General features: G+C 45.6%; 1 protein-coding gene across 4 annotated transcripts in view; it reads right to left on the bottom strand.

The window, feature by feature from the left end:
- The window catches only part of LOC144754744 (uncharacterized), a 97,389-nt gene that overhangs the window by 17,727 nt on the left and 58,469 nt on the right, over nucleotides 1–21,193 (bottom strand). For all 4 annotated transcript variants that reach the window (XM_078642927.1, XM_078642928.1, XM_078642929.1 and 1 more), the window contains one exon: nucleotides 6,057–6,171. In XM_078642927.1, the coding sequence (XP_078499053.1) occupies nucleotides 6,057–6,171 (115 nt within the window). Of the gene's footprint in view, nucleotides 1–6,056; nucleotides 6,172–21,193 lie in introns of those variants that run through there.

The raw sequence follows: 21,193 nt of genomic DNA, 5'->3' as shown, positions 1-21,193 counted from the left end.
TGGACGCAAAAACAACAATTGATGGACAGAATGCAGAACAATGTCATACATTCACCCCAGTACTGGGATCTGGGCAAAAATCCATCGTTTTTTTGCTCACCATGCCATTCCAGTTTGGACCTAGCCATATGCAAATCAGTCTTGACCCTGCGCCCAATGGGAACAGTCCAGCCCAAACTGCCAGGCCAGGTTCTCCCTGGACTCGTTTTTTTGCTCACCATGGAGGCACAGCCGTTGCTGTGATACCTAGGATTAGTCCTTATTTTTGCTGGTTGTCGAGCTGAGGGTGCATCTAAGAAACATCCATTCAGTAACTCAAACAACTGGCTATGTATTTCAACTATAGAAATATCATTGAGAGCACTTGACTCATTGAAAGCCAAGGCTGTAATGAAAAGATGGTACATTCTTGTAAGACTTGTAGGAGAAGCTTTTACTTTAGGCCGCTTTATAACCCCCTCTGTATTCCCAATTATCCTTTCTGTCGTAGGTGGTATATTTATGGTCGACATCGCCTTATAACAGTCCCTCCCCATTATGATCGATATCCAATCTTGGCAGTATTTTAAAATCCACTAGTGTATCCCACAATTTTATATCTAGAAGAACAAAATCTATCCTCGTTTTATGTGCCCCTTTGGAAAGATATAAGCCATTTTCTTGTCTGATGATGATAGACCATTTGTAGGTACGTGGCCGATATTTAATGGTCAGTGAGGCTAATTAAATGTCAATTACCGACCAAGATTTTTAAGAGACATTTTCACGAAAACATACTCATCCTACAACCTAGTGTTAGGTCATTTAGTTCGTTATGATATTACCACAGCTCTTTATTTCCAAATTCAATTTAATGACATATGACCACTTGTCCTTCAGAGTCAGTCTATCATCAGAAAAGCTGTTCAATATCCGATGAAATTTCCAACATCTAACAAAAAAATTCTTCTTTTTGATGCTAGGATTCTATTCCATTTTCTAGCCTCTCAGTTTTTTAAGTTTTAGCATAAGGTTAATATTAGATCTTCCAGTTAATCAATGTAGCACCGAAGTAGTGTGGAGTTCCTGTAGGGTGGGGAAAGAAGAGAAGGGAGCTAGGTTGGTCAACACCCTTACACAGAAGTGGAGTGTGGGTGTCTCCCAATTCGGGAAGGCCGGCCCTCAAACACCCATTTGGGTGTCATGCTTCATCATAGAGATTGCTCCTCGTCAGGACGGCGCTGCAATGCCTAACGGGCACCCTACAAGGGGCTCTTTGTATGAGATCTTTTTCCCACGCTGTATAAGTGAGGTGCATGTGAGGGGCCTAGTGGTGTCGATGTAAGGTGATGTGAGGAGAAATAAAATGAGGCGAGGTGGTGCTCCAAAATGAATTTTAATCGGCGAGCCCACTCGTCTCAATTAAAACCAGAATATGGATACCACCGATTATAATGGTCACAGGTGTCTATATGTGTGTAGTCATGGTCAACATGTTTCTTGCCCTATGTGAGTAAATCACTCTGCAATTCCTCAGGACCTATCTTGATGCACTATCTACATGGGGTTGGTTATAGAAAATGAACCAATCACTCTGATGACCTTTCAATGAGGTACCTTAATAATACAAATCATGGGACCAACCTAATGAGATTCAAAACAGAGAGAAAAAAACAACTGTACATGAATACGGTAGGTATATAAAGTAATAACGCCTCCAGAATGAAATTAAAAACATGCCACAAACACATGCGTAAGTGGTTAGTGCAACTCAAGAGGTGCATGCCCAGACAAAAATAATAAGCAGACTTGTGGCACATGTGACATATACAAAACATACTGGTGTCATTGGTGGTAACCAACCACCGTAGGAAATGGAGCGATGGAACTCACCCAATTCGGGTACAAGTCACGCCTCATCAATAGTTAGACAGAGCAGCGATCATTACAAAGGTTACGTCATACTGGTTTTGAGGGGAGAAAGGGGGAATATAAAAACACGATGGGTATAAGCAAAGATGGAAGGCTGCCCAAGGATGAGCATCCTGTCAAAGTGGCATAGGTCTCTGGTACCAAAGGGGGGGGAACAGCGGGTACCGCTTACTTGCAGTTTTCCTGGAAAACAGGTGCCAGGAACCTACCCCTCGCTCTACCTCGTTGGGAGGAAGCAAGGTGTGTGAAGCCAGTGGGTTTAAGTAGTACGGAAACGACCCGAAAGTGGAAGGTCGAGGGACATGCTTCGGCCATCTTTGAAGGGGGTTAAAGCTACAAGCTCCCGGTTAAAATGGTGCCGGTCATCTTAGAATATGGAATGCATGTGGCATCCACAGCTTCATATATATACGCGCCATCTTTGAATGGGGTAGGAGCTTGAAGCTATTGATTAAAGCTAAGGCAGCCATCTTATTACGTGGAATGCACATAGCATCCAGAAGGTCGATACTGTATAGGATGGATCACTCATGCGCGTGTATGCGCTAAAGTATGCCCACCCTCGTGGGACACCTTGAGGCCAACACCATTGGCAATGTAAAAAGGGGTGAAAGAAGTACCCAATTGACCAACATTATCGGTCTGCAGGCCAAAGTCAGACAATCATAGTGGGACACACAGGTCACGCAGAGGAGTGATTTCAAGTGGGTCAAGTCCTGGCATTGGGATGTATACCCTGACACCTCTACATGTGATAATCCCATTGGGATGTCACGATAGTTATCACACGTAAGAGGTGAAGGAGGGAGTCCACATGGCCATGGCGACAGGGACTGTATGAAGCCAGGCTTGGTTATTGTCGCAAAAAGATTGTGTTCAAGGGATGGTAAGTGCCTGCTGGTGATGGCTAGTATCTGCAGTCAGTGACATCAACTGCATGCCGTGGGAATCAAGAGGACAGATAGTGGGGGGTAGAAGGCTCTAATTATTTACCTTCCCTCACAGAATATCCTCATTGAGCCCATCTCTGTCGCAGGATAGTCTGAAAAACAAGCGTTGCTCTCTCCTGAAGTGACCCTGTTTGCTAAGATTGGGGTAGGCCTCAGTCACTGTCCACCTTAGGCTATCAGGTACATGTCCCTTCTCTGTGAAATGTTGACAGAGTTTGCTAGCTAGTCTGTTGCAGCGTATGTTGCTTTGTTGCCCCATAATCCTGACCTTCACTGCCCTGGCTGTCATGCCAATATACCTCTGCTTACAAGGGCAGGTAATGGTGTAAATACAATTGTTGGTGTTGCAATTGGTGTGAGACCTTTGGACCCATCTAAAATTGGGCGACAGCTGTAGCTCTTTGGTTCTCTCAGTAAGAGGGTGCACAGAACACGAGACACCCGTTGAGTGACCTGTGACAGGAGTTAAACCCCATAAAGTTGGTTGGTTATTGTGGCTCGGACCAGAGCAGGGATGTGTGTGGACGAAAAGGTCATTCAAGTTGCTGGTATGTTTGAACGCAAACCTGGGAGGGGCCAGTGCTAATGATTTGTTTAATCCTGTTTGAACGTGGCTAGGCAAGTATGGTAAGTGGTTTTTAGGAGTTTTCTGGTGGAAACTTTCTTCGCACTGAATGTTTCTCTGAATCTCTATTTAGTCACTATTAATTTATTAACACTTATGCTAGACAAAGTTGCACATATAGTGAATCATTTGTTGATCTTGGGTACGGTGCCCCCACCGACGCATTGACTTTCATACCAGGCTGGCTGATGCTACATGCAAACCAGCTAATCCTTTCACTTTTTTTATAAACCCACTCTGCATATACTTATATATTCATCCCGGACTTGTAGGGAATTTAATTAGCATGATTGCACCCCCATGGAATGATTATAATACATTGAACAGTACTTTCGTTCACTCAGTTGAAACAAATTGTGTACACATTGCATTTTTTTTTCATTTTTTAAGTTTATTTATACAGCATCACCCGGGTGGAGGTGAAGCCATGTGATTCCTATGGTTTTGTTTCCTCAAAATATCATTGCTTGCTTCTTTGTAGATATTTTCCCCTGACGAAGGGCTCATATTGCCCGAAATGCATCAAGAGAGATGATTGAAATTTGTGACAGTTTCATCTAAGCTAATATCATCAGTTTTCGATATGAAAAACTAATATCGAACTACGAATAAATCTTTACAAGCTCATCATGAGTATTTGAGTTTACAGTTTTTGCATACATTTCCAACAGACTGTATACATCACGCCAATGTGGGTTTTAAGCAGTGCTCAGGGGGACGTCACCTAATCAGGAAACGCTACTTTTTCATGAACTCGCTACACTCATTGACAAGAGAGTGATACTCCTGAGGCATGCAACAATTTAAACAACCCGCTCACTCAGTAGTGCATGTTCCACCACCCTTTACCTATGCCACTTTGACAGGATGCTCATCCTTGGGCAACCTTTCATCTTTGCTTATACCCAAAGTGTTTTTATCATCACCCTTTCGCTCCTCTAAACCAACATGACGTTAACTTTGGTAACAATCGTTGCTCTGCCTAACTATTGATGAGACGTGACTTGAACCCAAATTAGGTGAGTTCCATTTCCTACGGTGGTTGGTTACCCCCAATGACACCAGTATGTTTTGAATATGTCACGTGTGCCACAAGTCTGCTTATAATGTTTGTCTGGCCATGCACCTCTTGAGTTGCACTAATCACTTGAACATGTGTTTGTGGCATGTTTTTAATTTCATTCTGGAGGCATTATTACTATATGTGCATACCTTATTCATGTCCTGTTGTTTTTCTCTCTCTGTTTTGAATCTCATTATGTTGGTCCCATGATTTGTTTTTATTAAGGTACCTCTTTGAAAGGTCATCAGAGTGATTGGTCCATTTTCCATAACCAACCACCTGTGTAGATAGTGCACCAAGATAGGTCCTGAAGAATTGCCTAGTGATTTACACACATAGTGCAAGAAACATGTTCACCATGACTACACACCTATAGAAACCTCAAGCCATTATAATCAGCGGTATCCCTATTCTGGTTTTATTTGAGAAGAATGGGCTTGCAGTTTAAAATTCATTTTGGAGCACCACCTCGCCTCATTTTATTTCTTCTTCTCTCATCACCTCACATCTACACCACTAGGCCCCTCACACGCACCTCACCTATACAGTTTGGGAAATAGATCTCCGACAAAGAGCCCCTCTTAGGGTGCCCATCAGGCATTGCAGCGCTATCATGAAGCATGACACCCAAATGGGCGTGTGAGGGCCGCACTTCCCAAATTGGGAGACACCCACACTCCACTACTGAGTAAGGGTGTTGACCAACCTAGCCTCCTTCTCTTCTTTCCCCACCCTACAGGAACTGAATACTCCTTTGGTGCCACATTGTATTTATTGGGGCCTGTATGCTGGACCCATAGGTGCCCCTTCTCCCTCATTTTAATTGAGTCCAGTCCATTAATGCCTATGGCATTTATGGGCTCATTATGATGTGGGGCGGAAAGCCTCCTTCCGACAATCAGAATCTCCTCAACCACGTTGGAGCCCTTCCGACCGACTCCTTTATGATGTTCGCGGTCAGAATGTAAAGAGCAGGGTCATTCCGAGTTGGTTCCGAGCCACTCGTGGAGTATTCCTGTTGGTCGGAACTGCATAGTACACCCCTATGGACAGCGTTTCCACCCTCTGGATTATGACAGCTTTTCAAAGTCAGCCTGTCTGACACGAAAAGATTGTTGGAAAGTGACTTTGGGGCCCCCTGGCAGAGCCCAGTTGGCCCCGCGGCCTACAGTCGATGGCAGTGGGGGTACCTAAGGGACCCCTCCTGTAAAACCCTGCACTGTGGGGTGCCTGAAACAGGGTGCAGAGTTTTCCGCAAAACCCCCATTTCCCCATAGAAGCCTGTGATATGGCTGGTTGTCGGGCTGGACATGAGCTTCCATAGGGAACAATGGGACTACGACCGAATAGTGTTCCATCGCATCGTAATCCAGAAGTCAGAACCGCAAGTCGGTTGGACCCTATTCGGAGTCGGTGTTGAGTGGAGGCTTTCCTTCCAATATCGTAATGAGCCCCATAGTGAAAAATGCTTCATATAACTATTTAGAAAATTAAGTTTAGGCCTCACCTATGCATTCTGCCAGCCGTGTCCCACCGATGAACTGAGTTGTCCATTTAAAGTTGGTGTGTTTCCCACATTCTTCATACAATCGGCTTGTTCTCAAAAAGTTAAAGTCGAAGCCCTTTGTGAGAATAAGGGTTGAACCATGTAGTTAGTTGAAGGCAATTTTAATGAGCACTGAGACATCAATCATTGTAGCAATACATAAAGACCGGCAAAGATTTCTTAAACACATGCACAAATGTGTGTTGACAAGTTCTGTGTATTTAATACAAATCACACATTCACCAAAAAGAGATATGGAGTTTTCTACACTTTTCCAGCACTTTTCACAGCCTCCTGTATGTTTGTTAGCCCATGGCCACACTCACCACTTGGTGCACATATGTTGACAAAATGCTCCATCCATGCTGGGCAAAGACAAAGACCATCAGGAAAGGCTACATATGCTATTAATGCAGTGCTGAATTTGTGCCAGTGTTTATTGGTGCTGAGCACCAGAATTATTATTTAAATACCAGCATTTATTTATCAGAGTCCACTACATAGTGGCTCTCTGTGTCTGTTTTCAGTCAAACACATCAGTGATGTGTTTAACTATTTTACATACTTCAAATAAAGAGAAAACTAGAATTCTTTACTGTTGTCTGTGAGCTGTAATAGTCTAAAATGCCATGTTTCCTTGATTGTGATAATTAGTTGGAAATACTGGTATGCATTCATGTATTTAGTATTTGTATAGTGCAAGCCTAGCTAAAAAGCAGTGGAGCCCTGTACATGGTCAGCGGTAAGCATACATTTAACAAATGAAGGGAAGTAGCTATAAAATAGATTGTTAGTGCATTGTGGTGTAGTCTCCTTAACGTCTGGGAGTCCCCTCCGTCCAACCCCACGCAGTGCTGAACCCATTTTTGGCTATTTGGGGTACTTCACTCTTAGGGCTCCACCACCTTTTCACCAAATGTATGTCCTTTTTTCAACATACTGGGGATTCTAATGGTAGCCAAGGTTTGTGGAGGCACTTGCTTGAGAAAATAGGTAAAATATAGGTACATTTAGATCTATTTAGGAAAAATAGGAAACACCTGCTTTAGAGATAAGTGTCTGTTTTTTTCCTATAAATAGCATTGATGAATAGTTTGCTGTGCTAAAGTCACCATCTTACCAGCTTTCAGAAACATACAGAGCTGAATAAAAAACTATTTTCCTACCACAGTTTTGGCATTTTTCAGAGGTAGCCCATTTTTTTGCATGCACTCAACCTACTTCTAGTTTGTGGTGAAAACCAGAATGAAAGCCATGGGTGATCCAGAAAAGCTATAGATTTATGAAAAGTAGACACACTCACATACCTCGCACACATCCATATAGTCACTGGTACATCTACTGACATACCCCCTCACACAGGCCCTCACACACCCACTCACACACACAGTTACTCAACCATACAGCTAGTCACACACCACCACTCAGAGACCCACACAGCCACTTACAGACCCCTACAGCCAGTCACATACCGACACAGAGATCCAGAAAACCACTCACACACCCAGTCACACAACCCTACAGCCACTCACACACCCTCCCACACACCTAGGCAGTCACTGATATATCCACTCAGAGCCTCAATGCACCACTGACAAACCACTCACAAAGTACTCACACACCCTCTTACATACTCACATAGCTACTCACACACCCATATACAGTTACTCACACACCCACTGTGTTAGATCTGTTGTTGTTTTGTATTGAATGTGTGCTTTTGGTTGGGAACAGATCCATTAATCCATAGCATATCTGCCCTCAACATAGCCAGAAGACCCCTTATTTGGCCTAAGATCTGCCCTGGACTTATAGATTCAAGTGAGAAATTAGAAAAAGCATTTGAAAACAAAAAGAACCAGTGTATGGGAATAAGGTCGGCTCTGAAAAGAGACTTTGTATGTTTGGTGTGTACATGATAACTATACATGGAACAAGATGCAGTCTTTTAAGTTGATGAGGAACACCCTATTGCCTGTGTCTTTGAAATGGATTTCTTCTTTTCGATATATTTTGTCCAGGTTAAAGCATAAGTTGTTATGGTTTATAGAGCCCATGTTGTGGTCTCGGAGAACTGCAGAAACAGCTTTATGGACATGTTTCCAGGTTTTCTCCATAAACGGACTAAGGGGCCCATTATGATAGCGGATAATCCGCATCCCCCGGCCGGCGGAATCCACCGCCGGCCCGGAGGATGCGGAATATCCGCAGCGGACTGAGAAAAGACCCCCCTGCCAGATTAGGATGGCTGGGGCATCTTTTTTCAGTCCGCAACTTTTCCGCCGCGGTCGCCTTCTGACTGCGGCGGAAAAGCTCTAACATGGCTGGCGGTGTCTATCAGACACCGCCAGCCAAATTAGGATGGCTGTGCTCCTATGCCTTTCCACGGCGGCATTTCCGCCGTGGAAAGGCATACGGTGTTTACTTTGGGGGCCTGTTGCGGGCCCCCAGGGGTGAAGAGGGGTGTGGGGGGTGCACATGGGGGGTACCTATGGTACCCCCCAGCCTTTGCGTGCACGAAGTGGCAGGCATCACGCGTTGCCTGCAGCTTCGTGCATGCAAAGGTAAACATGCCTTTTTTAACATTGCGGCGTGTGCTGCTTCAAGCAGCACCCGCCGCAATGTTAAATATACAGGATGTGACCGCCAGGGTGGCGGTCACATCCTAATTAGCACGGAGGGACCGCCGCTGCCCCTGCGGACGGTCCCTCCTCCTCTGGGGTGGCGGACGGACGCAGATGCGTCCGCCATCCTAATAGGCCCCAAAATTCGGTTGACCACTGCCACTTTTGTCTTTGACAAATGTTGGAGAACACTAAGGCAATATGTGGGAAAAATGTAAATAATTCACCAAAGGTATCCTTCATTAGGATTTCCAGTCCTATCCCACCTGCCTAGGTAATTGCCACTACAGTGCACAATTATGAGGGGTGGATGTTGGCAATCCACCATACCTTCAACCAAAGGCAGCAACTGATGTCACTTTAACCTTCTCTGGCCACCCCACATTATGTCTTAAATTCGATAAACCTAGGTCCCTGTCAATGCCACTCTATCTAGCACAAAACACAAGGAGTAGCACACATGAAAAGGCTGCAGCATAATGACAGAGTTTTCAAGGTAAAAGGCAGCTAAAATGGAGGACAGCAAGTAAAATATAAACATATTTGTTAGGAAGGTGGAGCTGTGCAGGGAACTAAATGTATGTAGTGACTTTAAGAAAAAAGTAACTAGCTCTGTGATTGGCTTTGGAAAAATAAAAAAAAGGTTTTGTTGTTTGGGATATGCTCGGATTGCTAACTATCAACCACATCTCCTACAGTCAGACCTTCCAGCATTTTGCGATTTCACGATTCAAGAAATAATCGCAAAATCAGCTAAGGAGCGTAATAACGTCAATATTTGTTTAAGGCAGCAAAAGCCGTACAGCATTAATAGCTGCCTGCTTCCTCCTGCTGCAGTAGAAATTACAAAAGCGATCCTGTTCATATGCCCAGCTTGCTTTTTCTGGTGAGTGTCTCTCCGAACGAAGGGGAATGCAATGCAGTTGAAAGAAAGACGAGAAAACAAAAGTATCACTTCAATGGCAAACTCTGTAAAGTAGTGCTAATGTGCTGGAGTGTGAATAAAACCAATGTGGCTACTTTATCTTATTTTTTTTTAATGGATTTTAAGAAAAAAAGTCTTTGTTTTTATCTCTGTCCTGAGGCTGCCCTTTGGAAGGGAAAAATGTCCGCAAAAGATGACATTTTCGGGAATGTTTTCGTTTTTTCTCTTATGGATCCATTAAACAGGGGGACAAATGAAATAAATGAGAGGAAAATGGGGGTAAGACCAGTTTCTTAAAGTCATGGTTTCCGACAGGTGAGGAGGAGCAGACCGAATGAGGGCACAGAGAAAGAGAAAGCTGCCAGTGGCCTCAGTGACAATTTGACAAATGTGAGCTGAAAGGGACTATTATCACAGTAAGATGGCGGCTTGGTTTTGTGTCAGCGGCAAGTAGTCTTTAGGGTACTTGTGGACATTGTGGGGGCTCATTTAAGAGTTATATGCATAAACCTGGCTTATTCTGCCCCTAAAATATAAAGGTGATACATCACTTTGCCGAGCCACCTGACTGCTCTGTCTCTTAACCACTCTGGGGCCGATTCCGATTTTGGCCGGAAGGGCTCCGAACGATGTTCGGAGCCCTTTCGACTGAAACGGTCAGTACCGGTCGGATTCCTTTCAAACCAAGCCATTCCAATGGGCTCGGTCGGAAAGGAATCCGACTCGGATTTCCGGATTGTGGACGACAGGCTCAGAGAGCCTGTCCGCAGTCCGGAAATCCCTCAGTACTCCCCCGGTCGCCTCTTTACGACCGAGGGAGTACGATGGCAGCTTTTCACTGCCCTTTCGTGTCGGTGTGTCCAGCACGAAAAAGCTGTCTCTGGGGCCCCCAGCAGGGCTCCCATGGGTGTGAGGCTGCCAGATGGCAGCCTGGCCATTGATCCCTGCACCCGGTGGCAGGCACCTTGGGGTGCCAGCCACATGGTGCAGGGATGAACTGCACCCCTGATTTCAGCATTGCAGGCATGCATTCTGCTCGGAATGCATGCTTGTATTGCAAAGTTTATACGAATGCGACCAAACCCTGTTCGGTCGCATCGTCATAGCAGGGCTGTAACCGACGACAGCAGGTCGGTTGTTTACAGCTTCTGGCAGATGTCGGACGGACTCAGGTCCGTCCGACATCGGAATAGGCCCCTCTCTGTGCATGTCTATTGTTTCATCACCTAAGACCCCTTACTCCGTATAGTGGTACAAGGTTAAAAAAATCTGCATTTCGATGGAGCTGTTGTCTAGTGCACCCTTCTGTTTCAATATTAGTTTATAATTTAAATCCTGTTGCAAAAGCATTAGATGAACTAGGCACACAACAGACAAACAACCTTTGTTTGTTCTCCAAATCATTACAGTTGACAATTTGGATAATAACACAGGCAACAAGCCTCTGCTGTGACTCGCATATTTCTTGAATATTCCTTTAATATTATCTATGTTTTCTGAGATCACACAACAACAAACTCCCACTAAAAGACCCCTCGGCTGCAGAAGGTGCGCAGTACCTGCAGAAGATGAACCTACCTGGCTAGATATTCTAAAACATTTCAGGCACTTCAGAAATGTATCTAACCTCTCAACCTAAACAGAAATAGGTTTAGTGAAGGACCCTGAAACCTCCAACTGTTGAAATCATCCTGTCTTTGCCACATCATCGGAAGGTCACTGAATGGAAGACTCCAGAATTAGTCTGGGAATAAGATTGGATATCATTGGAGCAGAGTAATTTAGGCTACACCCTCCATCATGGCACTGTTCAAATTTTTGTGGCCTGCCTTGTATTTTGATCATTGGTGAGTCCACTTAGACTGCTTTATTTTTTCCATGACACACATTTCCCTTCAGAACAACAGGTTATGCTCTCAAGGTGGTGGGTCCAAAGTGAACCAGTAACCACAGATGAGTGTGACTGCTGCACACTCCAATCACATTATATAGAGACCGGGGTCGTACTGGGACAGAAACTAGGCCAGGGCATCAAAATAAAAAAGTAGCCATAAAAAAGTAGCCAGTACATCAGATAGAGAAGAAAATGGTCCACATCGGCAAATAGGGATGTTTTGAATTTTTGGAGACATTATATGTGTTTTGATATGTATGCATGCATTTGTGTTTGCTATAAGCAATGTTTGTGGTAACATCAATAAAATCAACAGTAAAAACCTGCCCACCAGACCATAAAACAGACTCACGAACCTCCAGGAAACGGTCCCACACACTATCTTATCCAACCAGCCCCTCGGGCACTGCCTATTTGCCCTATAGGACAGTCCAACCCTAATGGATACTGATATTCAGTCAAAGTTAACTTGATAGTTTAGGAGTACAATCCATTTTTCCTGTACCAATAGTGAGAAAAATGTCTACAGCCCCCTAAAGTCTGCTAAGGACCTCGTAAATGGGTTCCATTATGTAACATCTTTATATGTGTGTTTGAGTCCATGTCTGTTGTAAAAGGTAACTGGGTGTTGAATGTCTTTCATATTCTTCAAGGTTCTTTAATACAGCACACAATGGTGGTCCAACACCAATTATCCTGTCACTGGAACAGCTCCTGGGGTGCACCTTAGATACCCTGTTGCAATTTCCCTCATCAGGTGTTTTTATTTTATTATATTTAATTTTTGTGTGACCTTTGCTGAATATCTCAGGAAGAGCTAAACAAGATTTCTTATACCAAAAATATAACATCTTCATTACAGCGAAGATGCAAATTTAAAAACCAAATAAAATCACATAACTGTTCTTGAAGCCCAAACCCTTCACATACTATAAGTCAAATAAAGGAATGTGTCTCTTTGTGAGATATAACAAGTAAAAGGCAGGTGAAGAAGAAGTGGAAGGGTAATAAAGGTAATCAAAGGGCAGCTGCTGGATTACCCTGAGTTTGGCTTTTGCACATGGCTCTTGGGCTTGGAACCACTAGCCCCAAGTCAGCACAATGTCACAAAAAACAGGATGAGTAGCAATCCTAGTGCTATTGTACATGGCTTAACCTATGATCAAGAATGTTACCACAAAGGAGAATATAGCAAACAAACACCCTCAAACACTTTAAACATGCCTATGTCAAAGTGGACTACTCTGCTAACTGGCTGTTGCTGTATCTCCTGTGGGGTTCTCCCTCTGGCCATAGCGCTACCTCTCGCGACACCCGCTTTGCGGGTGCCGCTAGCCGGATTTAAAACTCTGCTGGCCCTGATCCTTGAGGAAACTGGGAGACTTTGCCTTTCTTTGCCTGGAACTACCGACGGACAAGAGGCGGGACTGCGAGGACCAGACTGCCCAGAGCCGCTGATCGGCCGCAGCTGGTCCTCTTCCCGCCCCCTCCACTACAAAGACCGAGCAGTGTCCGTGGTCAGTGGGACCCTCCTACTGGCTGTTGCTGTATCTCCTGTGGGTTCTCCCTCTGGCCATAGCGCTACCTCTCGCGACACCCGCTTCGCGGGTGCCGCTCGCCGGATTTAAAACTCTGCTGGCCCTGATCCTTGTGGAAACTGGGAGACTTTGCCTTTCTTTGCCTGGAACTACCGACGGACAAGAGGCAGGACTGCGAGGACCAGACTGCCCAGCGCCGCTGATCGGCCGCAGCTGGTCCTCTTCCCGCCCCCTCCACTACAAAGACCGAGCAGTGTCCGTGGTCAGTGGGACCCTCCTACTGGCTGATGCTGTATCTCCTGTGGCGTTCTCCCTCTGGCCATAGCGCTACCTCTCGCGACACCCGCTTCGCGGGTGCCGCTCGCCGGATTTAAAACTCTGCTGACCCTGATCCTTGAGGAAACTGGGAGACTTTGCCTTTCTTTGCCTGGAACTACCGACGGACAAGAGGCGGGACTGCGAGGGTCAGACTGCCCAGCGCCGCTGATCGGCCGCAGCTGGTCCTCTTCCCGCCCTCTTCAGAGACTCCGTGTATATTAAGGACCACCAGTAACAAGCACGCGGGACGCGCGCGGGACCCAGACCGGGGCGAAGACCGGGCAAAGAGCGGGCCGTTTGAGGCCGTTCGAGGACTTGAGAGACTGGACTGGGCCATATCACTTTCGTCATCCCATCTCCATTGGAACTCCTTGGCTACCATTTCCATCATAACTCTCGTCCAACAAGACTCTATTAGAACCATGTGCACGCGGGCAAGCCGTAGCAAGGCTGCAAAGGGTGGTAAGATGCTGAATGGGACCCTAGATGATTTCATAACTAGAACGAACACTGCTATAGACAATGAAATCACCAAAATGCAAAAACGAGTTTCCCTAGATCTAGATGAAGCTAGAAGACTGTCACAAAATGTTGCTATGTCTAAAAAATCTTCTTTAGGCAATATAGCAACTGCAAAAACTCCTGAGCAGCCATTGAACTCACGACTTATTTCTACGCAGGCTGATGTACATCACACCCCACTCTTACCATCTGCGGCAAGCTCTATTACAGGCCCCATCCAATCACATTCTAGTCAAAACCTCCCTCTGATTGCCACTGAATTGGATTTGGGCACGCTTATTGAAACTACTACACCCACTATTGAGGAACACGTTAACTCCCTGGGTCCTAATACTAAGGGTATATTGCAGAAAAGAAAACGGAACCTTAGATCTGCCTACTTACGAAAGAGGGCTAAAATTGCCAGGGCATACTGTCCTATTGACAGTAATTTGCCTTCACAAAGAGAAGTAGAAAGGACCGCAGCCCCAGAGCAGGAGCTCCCTAGCGCAGATGATATTGTTCATCTTGCGACATCACGAATATAGACACCATAGAAGAGGCTAATGGGACACAATTACGGGAGACAGAGGGAAGAGATGAGGAATTCCTAAAAATAGTATGGACGACCCTAAAAAAGCTTTTAACTCCCCTGGATCTAAGACTCTCACGTATCAAAAACCATCTTCTAGAGGTAGAAAAAAGTATCTTAACCCTAGCAAGCCTTAGTCTCCAAGATAATAAAGTTAGCACCCCCCCAGAAGCTGAATCAATTTCCCTAACATCTATCACTACTACACCAGCACCGCCCTCTAATAGGCCAATACCCAAACCACGTACGAAGGGTTGGGAACACAAAATCCCCCAACCACCATCAAAGCCAGCAAAACACCTCTTGCAACAACCAACTATATCACACAAAGAAGGCGTTGCCCCAAGGTTGAATGTTATAAAGGCCCATCGAACCACCTTACAGGGCCCACAAAACAATAACAACTTTCGAGGGGGATATATAGATCTTCCCCCAGATGCAAGACCCTATGTGGCGGTGATAGCCGGTGTTCCTGAAATAGGGAGTCACTACCAAGAAAACTATCAGTCCCTCAGAAACAAGGTTATCCACTGGCTGAATACAAACAGGCAGATCCCTAACCACCTGAGAAGCAAAATACTAATGGTGCGTAGAGTCCCTTGGATATGTCCCTCACCTAAAACCATCCCAGGTGACTGCATTGTAGTCTCATTTGAGGATCCACTGACGGCCCAACACATATGCTCGTGGAATACAGGGGGAGAAAATTCACCCATGGTAGTGAGACCATTAACATTTTTCTATCCTCCCCGTCCTAGCCTAAACTATGAGGGAGACTGGTCATTGGTTCGACACTCGGCCCGCGGAGGGATGAGAGAAGGATGGCAAGGCCCAAATAATAGGTGGTACGGGGCACCAACCTTTAATAGGTTTGGTTGTCTAGAAGAGGTAGATTGACTCACCCTGCCTCAGGGATTACCACCTGATGCTAAGGCCAAAATGCACCTACCGACTAATGAGAATAGGATTTTAGAAAATAATCTTAGCGGGGGCAGTCCACCCAGGGGAATATTAAAAGACTCTGACAGGTCAATACCTAGTGCTACAGATCTCTCCCCTGTTGTAACACACTTTGTAGGCCAATCAAATTTGGATGTTGTAGTTGACCTGGGGATGCCGAGCAATTTTTCCCATAAGGAATCCTACGACTTGTGCAACTTGTTCCAGACTTCTTTATCATCACTGTCAACGGTGCTTGCAACCAGTCCTAGGCCTAATGCTGCCAGTGATTCCATACTCCCTTTAACTAAAATTGCAAGGGTGGAGGGCCCACAAACCCTAGCGGGGGAAGTTGATGCGGACCTATTGCCGCTGCTTGCGACAAGGGGGCTTGGCCCTGTTGGTGATCCCCCCGTGCCTGCCCCTCCAGTAGGCCCGCGGATTGTTGGGAGCCCAACGCTAAGGGTCCTCAGCTGGAATGTAGCAGGTCTTACCCGTAACATTGACATCCCGGACTGGAATTCTTTTGTCGAATCCTTTGAGATCTGCCTTTTGCAGGAAACCTGGTGCTTAGAACCTCGACACAGGGTGGGTTATACTACCTACTTTGTGCCTGCATCACAACTACCCGGCAGTAAAGGCCGCCCGCATGGAGGCCTTCTAATCTGGGTTAGTATTGCATTGGGTCTATCTGTTAGGCAAATGCCCACTAAATCACCTGACCTGCAGAGATTATCAATCAAAGGCTCAGGTAGGAAAAAGCTGGAAGTTTTTAACATCTACCTAAGGGGGGCAAGGGGTGGTGCCTCGTTGTTGCCATATACTGGCATTGAGGAGGAATTGGGATCTTGTAATGCTGACTCCTTAGTTTTATTAGCTGGGGATCTGAATTGTTCGTTCGAACCACTTGCTAGTGATGACATCTTAGATATCTGGGAAGAAGATGCCAGGAGAGGTATTCCCCTGCTTACTCTTAAACCGATTAACCACTTCGACGCTAATGACAAAGCCAGCTCGTCATGGGCGTTACCTGCCCTGCGCTCATGACGAGCTGGCTTTGTCACAAACAAGCCATTTTCTACTTCTTCAGCGCACAGCAGGAAAACGCGGTAGCGCTGAAGCAGTTAAAAAATGGACCCAGAGCGCTATAGATCTTAATGCCCTCTGTATGGAATTTGGCTTAAGGGCAACCAATGGTAGATCTAGGTCTGACTCCAAAGGGGCACATACATATAACAGGGTAGGCCACACTTCACGGATTGACTACATACTCCTGAACTACAGGCTCTGGGCCCATTTGCTAGGCATGGAGGTTTTGTCAACTACTGATAGCGATCATAACCCACTAGCTTTGACTTTGTCCCCCCCTTGGTCGGGCATGACTTCAAGCTCACCCCTACATATTTGGAAATCAACGCACGAAGTCTGCCCCTCGAACTGCGGTAGGTGGCTCAAATGGAAAAAAGTTGTTGTGGATGAAGGAAAGATGTCGCTAGTAAAATCCATAATGTCCAATGTGAAATCACGGTTAGACTCCCCGGGCCGTAGTATAACGGATGTCCCTACTCTCTTTATAGAGACAGTTAATGCTCTAGGAGAATTGTTCAGTATCAACCCAGCAGGCACTAGAGATAAGAAAAGAAGTGCCCCTAAGGGTGGAGTGAGCTGGTTTTCTCCTGCCTGTCGCTCCGCTAAACGCGAACTCATTAGAGCAGTGAAATCTGGCCTCAGTAGACATATTAGTCTTGCTAGGAAAAGCTACAAAAAGGCACTAGCATTAGCCAGGGCTGAGCATGAAACCCAATTCTGGTCTGATCTAATTGCGGCTAGCTCCAGGAAAGACTCGAAGGGCTTCTGGGAATTGTTGAGAGCAAGGAATAAACCTGAAGACTCCCTATTGACATGCAATATAACTGGGGAGGCGTGGTTTACTCATTCTTCCCAGCTCTATTCCCCAACGGGGGGCTCTCCAGACACCTCGATGCACCTTCCGCATACTGTAGGTTCGGATTATAATGAGGCCAATTTCTTTTCTACTAAAGAAGTAGAGGGGGCGATTAAATCCTTGGTACCGAATAAGGCTGCGGGACCTGATGGTATCCCAGGTGACCTACTTAGGGTTAATATTGAAGAGTGGAGTAGTCTTATTGCCTCACTTCTGAATGCTGCCTTGATGGGTGGGCGTGTGCCGGACTCATGAAAGGGGGCGGAGGTTGTCCCTATTTTTAAAAAAGGGAACCGGGACGTCCCCGCTAACTACCGCCCAATCAGCCTGTTAGACTCCTCTCAGAAGGTAGCGGGCAAGGTAGTATTAGGAAGGCTCTTGCAGTGGGTCGAGGAAGAGCAAATACTCGGATTATCAGGCGGGGTTTAGATCTGGCACGGGGACCATCGAACAGACATTCCGGTTATTAATGATCTACTGGAAAGTGGTTGTACTGGGCAAGGGCAGTCTGTACCTTGCATTTATTGATTTACGGACTGCCTTTGACCTGGTCCCACGAGATCAACTGTGGTGTGTCCTCGATGCAATGGGTATTCCTACATATTTACTTAATATGCTTATAAAGTTGCACGAGGATAACTTCGCGCAGATTAGGTGGGGTGAACAGGGCCAAAAAACAGCTCGCATCCCTGTGAACAGGGGTGTCCACCAGGGTTGTGTACTAGCCCCCACTCTGTTCTCATTATATGTTAACGGAGTGGTGGAGCATCTACTTAACCAACTAGCTGATGCTCCCTCCCTGGCTGGCAGGAAAATCCCTACCCTCCTATTCGCAGACGACACCCTGCTGATCTCAAAAACCCCAGCAGGCTTGCAATGTCTACTTTCCAGTTTTAAGAACTTCTGTGATACTAGGGGCCTTGCTATTAATGTAGGTAAAACCAAGTTCCTGGTCTTGAACCCCCCGAGGAGAACTGTTATTCCACCTTCCCTGGATTCCGTCCCACTCGAGAGGGTAAAGGAGTTTGACTACCTGGGCATTCGCTTATGCGATTCCATGAGCTGGAAACCACATCACCAAAAGGCATTGTTGACCCATAAGAGGGTGGTAGGGGAGCTCTTGAAAGAACAACGGGCTTCCCCACTTAGACCCATTGGCCCTGTATTAGACATCTATAGGGCAAGGGGGGTAAGTGCAGCCCTGTATGGGTCCGAATTATGGGGTGTCCAGAAAGTGGACTCTTTATCCAGCTCGGAAAACAAATTTCATAAAGATCTTATGGGCTTACCGCATAGTACACCTGTTCTTCCACTCCTCTTAGATATGGGAACCCGCTCAATAAGCGATCAGGCGAGGCTGCGCCCCCTCCTCTTATGGGCACGAATCTGGAGGGTCCCAGAACTGTTCAGCTATGCTGAAGGCCTAAGGGAACTGCTTTTAACACCAGGTTGGTACAAAGTCCGTTGGTTGAAAGAAGTCAAGTGCCTTCTCTTTAATCTGGGGCTTGAGGTAGCATGGGCTACTAGAACCGCCCCGCCTAAGCAGACTCTTAAGAAGTTATACTGGTCATGGGTGTCGGCTGGTAGAAATTGTAATTCCAAGTTGTGTAAAACTTCTGTTGAATTTTTGATGATTAAGGAAGTCCACCTTTGTGAACCATATTTGGACATGATTTCTAAATCCTGGGATAGGGCCCTATATTTTAAATTTAGGGTGGGCTTACTGCCAGTGGGGAAACTGACTGCTAGCTGGAAGGTACCGGCGCAAATGACCCCTTATTGCCCCTTCTGTGTAAATAGGCTCGAGACAGTTCCTCACCTCTTGTTCGCTTGCCCAGCGTATATAGTCCCGCGCCGCATATGGTTGAAGCCACTTTGCAGGAGTCTTGGCACCAGATCACACCTAGAGGCTTTACGAATCCTAAGATCTGACCCCTGCCCCTTCTTTGCATGTTGTCTTGCCAAATTTCTGGTTTGGGCCTGGCGGACTCGATCCTCGAGGCTATTGATTTTGCCATAAACTCTTCTCTTAATTGTGCTAATGCATAAACTGAATGTTTTAAACAAGGAATGAAATGCTTGTATTAATGTAATGAGTTTCCTTTTAAATAATTTTACTGTACTGTAATGCTTTTTAAGATATGTGTATATATCGAAATAAAGCTTCTACTACTACTACTACTACTCTGCTAAAACAGTTTAGATAGATTTAAGGCTGAGAAAAGAATGATTACAACTAAAATAAAGTGCCACAAAAATGCCACAAAATTTCCATTTTGTGCTGTGAAATTTGTAAATCTATGCCTAAATATCCAGGTTAATGTAAAGCTAGTATTCTGTTTAAAGAATATCTTGTGAACTTTTGACCTACTGGTAGGCAGAGATTATTGGAAACATGATTACTATGGAAACAGAGCTAAAAGAGTGTGGGGAAGGGACAAAAGAGACAGCAGTGTTGAAACTGAAAAGCAGACAGATGTACAAAATTGCTCAGTAGGAGGGGTATGTCTTATAATTGAAAATATTTTATAAAATTGAAAATAAATAGGAAGCATTAACAGCAGATTGTTGACTGCTTTTAAGGACTGTGGCATGGATCTGTGGGTCCACTGCAGATTCACACAGGGAGCTGCACTGAGCTCAGTGGTGGAGCCATGATAAAGCTACCAAATTGGGTTTCTTGACTAGAAATATGAGAAGGGTTAAAAAAGAGTGACCAAGTGGCATAACAAAAAAAAGATTAAAGGAAGTCTGTGATTTTCTAAGTACAGGAATATAAGTAAGAGCACATAGCGAAGGTTAGTCAGTTTAGGTACGTTTCTACTGAGAGTGGAGGATGATTGCCACATTTCTAAATTGATATTTACAGTGGAAAACAGATGTTAACAGATAGTAACACTATGGGCATCATTAGGATGGCAGGCGGACTTTGTCTGCCCCCATCCTCACGGTGAAAGGGACCACCCGCCATAAGGGCGGGGGTCCCGTGGGGGCAATTAGGATGCGCCCGCCACAGTGGAGGGCGCATCCCGTATTTTTAACAATGCGCCGCCCGCCGCAATGCTAAAAATACATGTTGTGCTTTTCAAAGCACAATGTGACAGGCACCACGCGGTGCCTGCCACGTTGTTCTTTGAAAGGCAGGGGGTACCATAGGTACCCCCCATGTGTACCCCCACCCACCTGGAGTCCATGGGGGCCTGCAAGGAACCCCCAAGCAGACTCTGCATGCCTTTCCGTGGTGGCAATGCTGTCACGGAAAGGCATTCACAGAGGCACATTGCAATACACCGCCACCATATTGAACCCTTTTCCGCCCGGTTGACATGTTGACCGGGCGGAAAAGCTGCGGATGGTCTTTCCGTCCACCGCGGACCACCCAGCCATAATTTTATGGCAGGGGGTCTCTTCTACAGGGATGGCGGGCGAATAGCCCCCGCCAGGCCGGCGGTGAATACCGCCGGCCCGGCGGGGGCAATCCACCCGCCATCCTAATGGGGCCCTATATTTGGAGAACAGCAAAGATATTTTACAAGTATGTTAATTAGGTTGTAGCATAAAAAAGGGTGAGAGTATATAAGCTGCAGAAAATGTGTAGCTTTTAGACACTAGAGTAAAAGGCAAAATAGAAGGATGCTTAGATGAGAACAATAACTAAAAATATAGCAAGCCATAAAGAGGAAAGAGGAATTGCTATACCAAAGATATATTATTTTATCAAACAATTATGAATGAATGTGTTAGAAATAAGTTGTTGGGCTTGCTTATTGTATGCAATTTAATAATATGTAAATTGCACCCACTCATGCATTCAGGCAAGCA

This window comes from Lissotriton helveticus, chromosome 5_1 (assembly GCF_964261635.1).
Source record: "Lissotriton helveticus chromosome 5_1, aLisHel1.1, whole genome shotgun sequence".
Classification (NCBI taxonomy): domain Eukaryota; kingdom Metazoa; phylum Chordata; class Amphibia; order Caudata; family Salamandridae; genus Lissotriton; species Lissotriton helveticus.
Note: the sequence above shows the minus strand (reverse complement) of the source record. Positions and strands in the feature narration are given on the sequence as shown.